Source organism: Musca autumnalis, unplaced genomic scaffold (assembly GCF_047663935.1).
Source record: "Musca autumnalis isolate F117 unplaced genomic scaffold, ASM4766393v1 scaffold_5, whole genome shotgun sequence".
NCBI lineage: Eukaryota > Metazoa > Arthropoda > Insecta > Diptera > Muscidae > Musca > Musca autumnalis.
In genome coordinates this window covers 194,791,250-194,802,752 of record NW_027412088.1, presented here as the reverse complement: position 1 = coordinate 194,802,752, position 11,503 = coordinate 194,791,250, and the positions used below count along the sequence as shown (strand labels likewise).

The window sequence follows — 11,503 nt, the reverse complement described above, 5'->3', positions numbered from 1 at the left end:
TGATCCTAATCAACATTTTTTTCGGTTCAAACGCCCAAAATTTTTAAAACCCCCTAAATACATACGTATTTTGGGAAAACATTTCCCAAAGCTGACTGATACTTTTTTACTTGTTTTATCTGAAATAGCACATCTTAACGTAAAATCTGAATATTATTTCTTTGAAAAATATTATGTTGTTTTCTGGCAAATGACCGTCCATGAATTTTTTTATAAAAGCGTTTGCGGTGCCAACTCTAGCTTTCGAAAACGAATTGACCAATCGTCATATATTTTCCTGGGCTTATTCAGCAGATAAAGATCTAGTCCTTCATCGATCAATTTTTTTAAAAATATTAGATTTTACTGAAATTATGGACAAAATTTTCAATTTTTGGTTTAAAAATATACGTTTTCTGGTCATAAAAGGGACAATAAAATTTTTAAAAATTAAATCGATCAATGAAGGACTGAATTTTGATGTCCTTGATAACCTCATTAAGTTGTATGACAGTCGGTTTATTAGTTTTCGAGCAAGAGTTGGCACCGACTTCAACATGTAATTTCGAGAAAAGCGCGTTAAATTTCTATGTTGCATACAAAACACAATAAAATTTTCCCTTCCAAAGCTCATATCTAAAACAAACCCGTTCGTTGGTATTGATATGGTTACGAAGTTTTTCGGCAAAACACACACACGCGACCCGAACGCAAAGTAAGAGAGCAAATGTTTTGATTTTTTTACTTCAGTCTTGTACTGAATGTCATGCACGCAGGTTGATACCGCTTTATTTGTTTTTTTGGGTAAACTGAAAAGATTTTGCAGTTGTACAGCAAATATGTGGAGGGAAGAATTTGAAAATGATTTTTTGTTTTGTATTAATATTTTTAATGACGCAGAATGCCTCGTCTGCAATGCATCAATAAAAAATTTATGTATGCTTAGAAAGTCTTAAAAAATCATTTTTATATACAACCTAGGAAAAAATTACGAAAACCTATCGTATAGAAAATTTTCGCAGCTTAAGATCTTCTATAGTCATATTTCGATAAGAAACTGTTTTCAAGCAAATCGTGAAAACCTCACAAAAAAAAAACTAAAAATGTGACCTGAAATTCTATATCTCAAAAATGGTAAAACCTAGGAACAAATCATAACGGTCACTCCTCTGGAGAATTTTCACAGCTACAATATTTTTTAGCAATATTTCGATAGGACTTGCGGTTTCCAAGCAAAATCGCGAAAACGCAAAATAAACCTAAAAATGTCAACTTTGACCGCGATTTATTTAAAAATTCCTCCAGCGACTTTTTCTTGTTTTTGGATTTTTCTCATTTATGAAGATTGCTTTTTCAGAATCCGCGAAAACTTCCCAGGTGTAAGCAGTTTTCATTCAAAGTTAGTTAAGGTGCACCCTGCATGACATTGTTTTATACGGGGCCGTACAGTTGTCCCATCTCGAACTTCTATATCTCAGAAATGATAAAACCTACGAAAATATCATTGAGGTCACTCTTGTAGAGAATTTTCATTGCTATTTTCTTTAATCCTATTTCGATAGGGCTTGCGGTTTCCAAGCAAAATCGTGAAAACCTAAAAAAACCCTAAAAACGTGGACTTGGACAGCTATTTATTTGAAAATCCCTCCTGTGATTTTTTTGGTTTTTTTTATTGTTCTCATCTATGACCATTGTAGTTTCAGAAACCGCAAAAACTTCCCAGGTGCAAGCACCTTTCATTTAAATTTAGTTAGGTCACCCCTTACAAGAATTTTCCATCTTTTATCCTATTAAAATCCCTTTAAAAATATTCTTATACAATTCTGGTTAAGCTTTAACACTGTTTGTTTAATCGCCCATGCACATGGTTGCGTGTAAGTACTGAGACTACGTATACGACACCTCCTCATTGTAAGGTTTAACGTTACTTGCACTACCAACAGTACAGTATTGAGACACAATTTCTTAGCTAAATGATATTTAACAACACGTTCTTTTCAAGATTTAACAATTATTAAAAAACTACAATTTAATAAAACTGTTTTTTAACGAAATTAAAATTACTAAAGCTAACAAATCAAAAATATTAAAAAATCTCATAAAATAAAAACGGAGGTTTCAAATAAAATCCATGTTTATGGTAGTGTTTCAAAATTGATTAAAATACGCGTAGTTTCCACGAAAATCCATTACAATTATTCTTAAATAAAAATAAAAAATAAACAACTGGTGCCGTTTGAAAAATATTTTTTTAATTTCCTCATCAAATTTTCCGTTATGGTTTGCTATTCCATTTTTCTTTCTCCATATCTCACACACAAGTAACTATTAACATAAAATAGCTAACAATTTTCCACATTTTTTGCATATTCAAATATTTTATAATAATTATTTTCTATGTTATGCAGAGCATTAAGCTTTTAGCTAAATCTTGTTAACATATTAAAAAAAAACTAAGTTATGTGTAAATGTATTTTTAATAAGCTTATTTTTCCATGTTTTTTTTTTTTGTATCTTTCAGCTCTTTATCCTCTTTACCCGACTACTATTTGCAACAACTCAACTTAAAAACGTGGTGTCGACATTTCACTTCTCCCATACTGTGCCAAAACCAAAAAAAAAGAGAGAGAACAAGAAGCAGCAAATAAAACACAACGTCAAACACAAAACTAATTGGATTAACTTGTAAAAAAACACAAAAGAAGCAAAGGCAACAACAACAACAAAATTTGGATTTCTACTCTATAATCTATGCTATAGCTGCTACTAATCAAAGCTTAACATCAAATAATCTTTCAAATAAAAAAAGAAACACCCACAGCACCCTCCTCTCAACAACTATCCATTATTTTACGAAGTTATGAAGTCATGAGACCGACATTCGATCGAAGCCTTTACATATTATTGTTCATTATTTTAATACAATGTAAGTATATGCTTTACTCTATATAGATATTAAAACATTTGTTTAACTTTTACATGTTTACATATTTATGTGTGTACGGGTGTGTGTTTACATTATATTATCTCTCTTTCCTTGTACTTGACATAATGTATACATTATTAAATATTCATTATATGGTTTAGGGCGAGAATTAACAAAAAGAGCAAACATGTTTAATTTTATATAACATCAGCATGTTTAATATATATATATATAAATATTATTAAAAAATGTATTGCTTTTCCAATATTATGGCGTATGTTTGGCCGCAGGATATGCTGTGTACATACATACAAAATATATTTGTATTAGGGATTATATTAACCTAAAAGTATGCAAACAACATTTGCTGCGAAACAAATGGGGAACAGCTGATTTGGGGAATTTTTGTTTTATTAAAATAAATGAACAATAAATTGCAAATTAAAAAAATTCATTATATAAATTATAATAAACTAAATATAGTAAAGGGTGGTGGTAGAGCATGTTGCGAGTTATTATAATAAACATAATTTATATTTATTCAAATTAAGCATAAATAAATGTATTAAGATTACCTTACTATGGAGCTTAAGTGGATTTAGAAAGAAAGACGGCTATATGTTTGTCTCTCCTTAGTGACAAATAGTTTTTACCGCAAAAACAATTTTTGTTAATTGTTTCTGTAAAAGGATTCTAATTCAAATTGTTTCGAATTACTACCAATCTCCTGTTTTTTGGAAACTATTTGTTTGATTGAAAATAAAAATATATCAAATATTTTTCTACAGAAACAGAAAATTGGTAGTAGTTTGAAAGAATTTGTATTCGAATGGTGTTAGTGAAACAGTTCGTTAAAGACAATCCGAAAACAAGTTTTTCGAATTAGTACCAAATTCAAATTAAGCCGATAGCCGTAGTCGCTAGTGCTTTTAGCTAGAAATTTATTATAATTTTTAAATGTAATAAACATTTAAAAATCATTTGAACATATTCGATAAGACACGAAATAGGTTAGTGTGAACCTTGATTCTGACCTCATATAAAACTAAAATTTATTATAGTTTACTACTATAATATCAAATATATTTTGTTAATATAAATTACCTAATATATTTACGAATATTCTTACCATTATTTCCATTATCTTTTGTTGTCAATCTCCAATTTTGGAAATTTTATGATTCATTTCTTTGCTACTGAAACTTTTATTAGTGTATCTATGACAAATAGCCTGCATTCATAACAAATGTCTGGTCTATTGTCAGGCGAAACTACTGCATCAGACAGAATACGTTACGACCGGGCAGGCTGGCCAATGGCCATATTATGTAATTTATACGACTAATGCGCCTCATTAAACAAACACACATACACAATATATATATATATTATGAGACACAGTGGTCAATAGAAGAATTGCAGCACCAACAAGAGTAAAAAATGTATTAGTCGGCTTTGCCGACAGAGGTATACCGTCAGCTTGTGTGAATTGAAACTTTTATCGAATTGAGTGTCTTCAAATTTGGTGGCCCTTTTTGGACGTATTAGCTTGCCGACTGAAATATAATTGAATTAAAGCCCAAAAGTGTTCCACAGGAGGTACCTGAAGGAATACATCGGCATAGTCCATTTTAGAAGTGAATCATATTCATTTCTTTTGGTCACCGTATAATTTAGAGTTTTTGGACCACTATGCCAAGAAGCATGGACTTGTCCACGAAAAACATAATATCTCTGTAACCAGGACCACAAAGCGTGACATCGGTATACATAGCCAAAGGATCTTCGAACGGACCACTAACTACATTTAAACAAATATACTGAGCGGGGAGATACCCTAAGGAATGGACCGATATAGATTCACACAAATATTACAACATGAATAGTATGAACCAGCTCGGTTACTGCCTTCGAAAGTTATCGTGCAAATTTGCGAAGAAGTTTAAACTAAATTTGGACAAAAGACGAAGGACAAATTTTGGACTGAATCTGCTGGTCCATTCGAAAGTTATCGTGCACCGGAACACATGCTACCGTGCAGCTTTTCTACATCCTCTGGGACATTTTCTCAGGAAGTATGAACTAACCTCTAAAAACTTTTACTGTCCTAATGGGGGCAGTGAATACAGGTTGTTACAACAAAAATCAAATCGGCTTGAGAGCAGCGGACTTTTACCTTAAGATGTCATATTTTTATATATATACAGTTTTTCATATTTTGGTATATACCAAATAACCTGGGGCTGGATTCTTGTTCTATGAAAATTTGAAATGATATTTTCTTTATAAAATTTTTCATTTCACATTTTCATAGAAACAGAATTGAGCCTCTGGTCTTCTATATGAAGATAAAATGGTTTTTATTTGAAAACCGAGCGTTCTTCCAGTGATCTTCTATATGAGAACCTAATGGCATCCTTCTGAAGACCAAATGGGTTTCATTTAAATAGTCTCTGTAAAATCCAAATGGATATGAAAAAAATGGTCTTCTATCGGGGAATCAAATGTTTTTTTTTTCTGAGGACGAAATGGTTTCTTTATGAAGACACACTGGTACGAAGTCCAAATTGTCTTCTATATAAATACTAAATATTCTTCTACCTGAAAAGCAAATGACATTCCGCCTGAAGACCTCATGATCTTCTATATGAAGACCAAAATGTCTTGTATGTCACAGCCTTCTAGCTGAATAACGTATGACCCTCTACATGAAAATGTCGTGATCAACATAAACACCAAGCGGTCTTCCACCAGAAGGTTTCGTTGTGTTCTATCTGACCTTATTAGGAAGACATCATTATTTTCTATATTAAAATCAATTGCTCTTCTGAGAGTTATTCTACCGCGGACGTCATGACATTCTGTTACATGGAGATCAGGTTGTGTTGAATTCTACCTGAAAACTCCTATACCTGATGACTACTGGATCTTCTATAGGCAGAGCAAAATGCCTTGTACCAAAACACCAAATCTCCCCCAATCTCAAGATCTCGTTGTCTTCTATAGGATTATCACGTGATCTTCTATATGAAGACAGACAGGTTTTTACTTCAGGACAGAATGTTCTTCTAGTGTTCTTCTACATAAAGACCAAATGGCCTTCTCCAGAACATCAAAAGGTGTTCATCTGAATATTCTCTATAAAGTCAAAAAGATTTTTATAAGAATGGTCTTCTATGAGAGAAGCCAGTGGTCTTCATGGTGAGGACGAATTAGTTTCTTTATGAAGACACATTGATATTCAGTACGAAGTCCATATTATCTATACTTATAAAAGAGTTCAGTAATGATGACTCACTGATTCACTGACTCACTGACTGTTGGGGTGTAGGATTGAGAAAGTTTTGGTAATTCGTACTTATATGTACGAAAAGTACTAAACGGTACTATATTTGGTACAACTTGGATTCGAGCGAACGATTAGAGCTAGAATCTTGAATTTTGGAGTTAATATTACTGTTGGGGTTAGTTTTGGAAATGCGTACTTATGCTTACAAAAAGTACTACATTTTGTACAATTAGGATTTGGGTGAAATTATAGCGCTCGAATCCTAATATGTGGAATTAGGTACACTTAGGGGTACGAAATGGTTCCATGTATGGTACAATTTTGTATTGGATGAACGGATAAATCTGGATTCATGAGATTTGGATTTAAGATTACTGTTACCATTTGCTTATAACGTCCGATTTAAGAAATATGTGCCATAAATATACGAAAAGTTGTAAATAAGGATTTGGTACAATTTGTTATTGTGTAAAGGGAATTTTGAAATAATAGGAGGAGGTTCGTATTTATCTATTTACATGTAAACTACTAAATAGTTCTATAATTGGTTCTGGGGGAACAGATAGTGCTGGAAATGAGGATGGCGGTTGTTGGCTTAGGCCGTATTTGCGCTGAGAACCTCAATTAAACTATTTCAAAAAATGTGGATTGCTCTTGATGTGTAGGCGTGACGAAAATCGAACAAAAGTGGTACGTATTAGTACACAAAATGTTTCCACCATTCTATATTATATATTGTTTATTTGTTTTGTATATTTAACGCATACGAAGTAGCGGGCACTTTGCTAGTCTTCTATATGAAGACCAAATATTCTTCTACCTGAAAAGCATATGACCTTCTACCTGAAGACTTCATGCTATTTCATATGAAGACCAAAATGTGTAATATGTGAAGAACATATTATCTCCTACCTAAAGACCTCATAGTCTTCTACCTGAAGACAAAATGATCTTCTACCTGTAGACCAAAAGTGATTTCTATGCCTTTTACCTGAATTACAACAACATGAAGACGTCGTGTTCTATATGAACACCACATGTACTTCCAACTGACGATGTCGTTGTGTTCTATCTGATCTTATTATGAAGACCAAATAACCTTCTGTGTGAAGACATCGTGGTCTTCTAGATTATCTTCCCTGAAGATCAAATGGTCTTCTATATTAAGACCAAATATTCCTTGCTATGAAGACCAAATGGTATTCTATATGCAGAATACATGATTTTCTATATAACGACCAACTACTCTTCCACATGAAGACTTCGTGATCTTCTCCTATAGGGAGACAAAAACACCTGCTACTTATAGACCAAATAGTCTGTTGGAAGCCAAATTGATTGGTACGTATAGTCCAACTGGTCTTCTTCGTTTAGACCAGATTGTATACTGAAATCATCTTCAAAAGTAGAGGAAATCGTCTTCTGTGTAAAGACCAAATATTCCTCTCCTGAAGACTAAATGTTTTTTTCCACATCGAGACCTCATGACCTTCTTTATGAAGACCAAATACCTTTCTTTGAGAAGACAAAATATTCTTCAACCTGTAGATTTTGTGGTCCTATACTGAAGACCAAAATGACTCGTACCTGAAGACCAAAATGTCTATTACCTGAAGTCCAAATGTTCTTCCGCGAAGACCAAAGAGTCTTCTTCTACATAAATACCACATGTTCCTTACTATGAAGGTGTTCTTCTATATGCAGACTTCGTGGTCTTCTATATGCAGACCTCGTGGTCTTCTATATGAAGACCAAATGCTCATATACGTTGAAGCTAACATTTCTTCTATTTGAAGTCTTCATGGTCTTCTTTTATATGGAGACCAAAATGCCTTGTATGTGAAGATCAAATTGTCTTTTACCTAAAGGCTCAATGAAATGAAAAAATGAAAATCTCTCGTACCTGAAGACCAAAATATCTCCAAATGTTCTTCCGCGAAGACCAAGTGGTCTTCTATATAAATACCACATATGCCTTACTATGAAGGTCAAATGGTCTTCTATATACAGACTTCGTGGTCTTCTATATAAAGAATAAATGCTCATCTACGTGAAAGCTAAATGTTCTTCTATTTGAAGACTTCATTGTCTTCTTCTATATGGAGACCAAAATGTCTTGTATCTGAAGATCAATTTGTCTTTTACCTAAAGGCCCAATGAAATGAAATTCTTTATGATGACCACATGTTGAAAAGCTGATTTTCTAAGGAAAATGAAGTTTAAGGATGAGGAAATCATCATTTATCTGAAAGGCAAATGTTCTTCTGTTTGAAGACTAAATTTGTTTTCTGGGCAATGACCTCATGATCTTTATATGTATACCAAATACTTTACGGAGAGAAATCTATATATTCTTCTACCTGTAGACTTCATGGTCTGATGCTATTGAACAAAGCTGTATCGTACCTGATTGTCTTCTACATGGAACCCAATTGCCTTCTACCTGTAGACCAAATGACATTCCGCGAAGACCAAATGGGCCTACATAGGAAGATGAAACGATATTCTATGCAAGAACCAAATAAGAACATCTATATACTCATATGAGAGTATAAATAAGAAGTTCTACGCTTTCCAGATCATCTGGTTTTCTCTTATACACAACGTTTTTCCCTAAAGTCTTCCTACAAGTCTTTTCATAGAAGTTCAAAAGCTTCGTTCAAATTATCTCACATAAGAGTATGTGGTCTTCCCAATGAAGAGAAGCAGTTATTCTAAAAGTGGCATGTCTTCCCATGAAACCCGGTTAAAAATCCAAATAAGTATCCTATTAGACCACTGGCTTTTGTTTTGTAAGATAATTTAATCTTTTTAGCGAATATTGTTACGGAATTAAGGTTTAATTCAGCTCAGTATATACGTGGTTTTACTTCCCGATACGATTTTTACCAAATAAAATGAGGGTTCGTTTTATATTACAATTCTACAATGGTTTATTGACGTTATTCACATATTAATACAATACTTTATTTGCTACTAAGCACACAGCTTAATTCTAATTTGCACAAAACTTTACTCTATTCAAGTTATTCTTTACTAAGCAAACACTGACGATTTTAAGTAGCGGTCTGAATAATATTTGCTATACCGCTACGATCCTGCATTCATACTCGCTTGTGTATGCATAGACTGTTGTAGCATCCTGCATATGGGAGGTTCTCCAATGTTTAAATGAGATCCAGATGCACAACTCGTATACAAACAAGCGAATTAATGTAAACAACTAATGGGACAGATGTAATAAAAACGAGGGCCTACTAAGGGAATATTCAAAATAAATTAAAAAGAGAGAGAGAGTACAAAACAATTATCTAAGTAAACAGTGCAAATCAAGACTAAGATATCAATTCATGATTGGAGTAAACTTCATACAATAGTTGTTGTTGCAAAGCAAATTAACTTAATGTTTAATACAAATTTTTGTTACAATTAAAATTCTTAAATTAGCAGAAATTAATTTAAATATACATAAATCTACCAGCTACATTCGTAACAATATCATTAGATTAGCGTATGATGATAACTTCTAACAGAACACAAGTAGATCTTCTCGTATAGGAAATCAGCAAGGTCATCTCAAAGATATTCAGTAGAAATAGCAATAGCATGCACGCTTAGCACAGTGTGTTCTCGTAATCAGGCTGTTAAATGTGAGCAGTAAGCTTTCTCCTATTCTCTTCTCAAGGTCTCCTATATAGATATATTCTTAGTTCCCGTACTTTTTTAATGGCGAAGCTAGCAAAGGGGAGCAAACTGTCACAATTTTCTTTACCATAGAAATTTAGTCAAAATTCACGTGAACGGCAAAATGGCACAAATTTTCAACAATCGGGCGGAAATGTCAAAATGAACGTATCAGCCAATCAAATGCCAACAAACAAGCTGCTAGTTTCTATTCACTCAAATTAGTGTGGTAGAAAATAGCAGAAGACAGCGTTCTCAACGCCATTTTTGTTTAAGGAGAAGTACAAGATTTGCTACCTTTGGGAATACTATTTTGTAGGTTCTGGAACACAACTATTATCTTACCAGATTGATCAAACATATGCATTAATATATAAGTACTCATAACTTCATTTTAAGGGATTTGCTTGATTGATCTCGATGACGATAAAGAAGAAATGTGTATCTCTATATGCACGGATATGGCAAAACTATTCACCACAATTTTTGAGAGGCACAATTTACGTCAGAATGGTGTCATTATGTATACCGAAATTGACCATACATTTTCGGCTACGATAGATACGATACTCTCTCTTTTTTCTATGCAGTTATAAATGATTTCTGAAACGTATAATTTCTGATGAAACGTATACGCCAACCATTTCTTTGGGTTAATTTGAATTTGCCCTCAAAGAAAACATGAACAAATCCTTTAATTTTCAAACCGAGATAACTGCAGCTTGGGACTTCGATTTCACGAATGAAGAAACTATTCTTGAGGTAAATTAAAAAAAGTTGTTCTATCGTTTGCGCTCACTTTTTTAAGGGCTGAGGTGAGCGTCCAGTTTCCAGTCTGTTTGAGATCGAAATACATTATGCCAGGTACCTTTAATTTTTCTTGCAACAAATTCCATCTATTCCAGTCTTTGTCGAGGTGTCTAATCTTTGTCTCATTTGTTTCGCATCTCATATAATATCACATTTTATAACTTCTCACTGAAATAACCCACAGTATTTGTAGCCATTCCCGAGCACACTTCCATTATTACATGACTCTCACTAAGGGTTATAAATTTCACAAATAAAGACAAGGGAAATGGCAGAGCAACACATAAAAAAAACGAAACAAATATTACAACACCAAGCGTAAACTTTATATGCTTAACTTATGACAAATGTTGCACAGATAATCGCAGCCAGACAGAACACATAATTTTTCATGTTCTTCCCATCTACTCGTTTACATTTTATGCGCGAATATGGGACTGTTAATAAATTCATAAACAGTAATAATATATTTTGGTCACTTGCAACAAGAGGACATACACAAGCAAGTACGCCAAAGAAGGTGGGGAGGGTTATAGAAATTACATATACAATTTTTTAAACAGGCTGTAACAAAATTTTTAATGAAATCCAGATGAATCCGAACACTTGTGACCAATATGACGCAAAATTGCTATTGGATTATTGATGAGAAAATGTTTTTTGATTCCATTTGCTTTCGAGGAGTATGAGTTACGAAGTGACTCACACGAGCTAAAATAAAATCTCAATTTTCACAGTCGTACCCTGGGAGTATGAGTTACGACACTACTCATACGCACTTATGTACAATCTGAATACCTTTCCAGCCTTTAAGT

The 11,503-nt window shown here is 33.1% G+C and overlaps 1 protein-coding gene across 1 annotated transcript in view; it reads left to right on the top strand.

Moving 5' to 3' along the window:
• tei (irregular chiasm C-roughest protein teiresias) overlaps positions 1-11,503 on the top strand; it is a 368,344-nt gene that overhangs the window by 72,010 nt on the left and 284,831 nt on the right. Inside the window, exon 3 of the mRNA XM_073990187.1 lies at positions 2,501-2,905. Coding sequence (XP_073846288.1) covers positions 2,848-2,905 — 58 coding nt within the window. The 5' untranslated portion in view covers positions 2,501-2,847. The remainder of the gene's footprint in view (positions 1-2,500; positions 2,906-11,503) is intronic.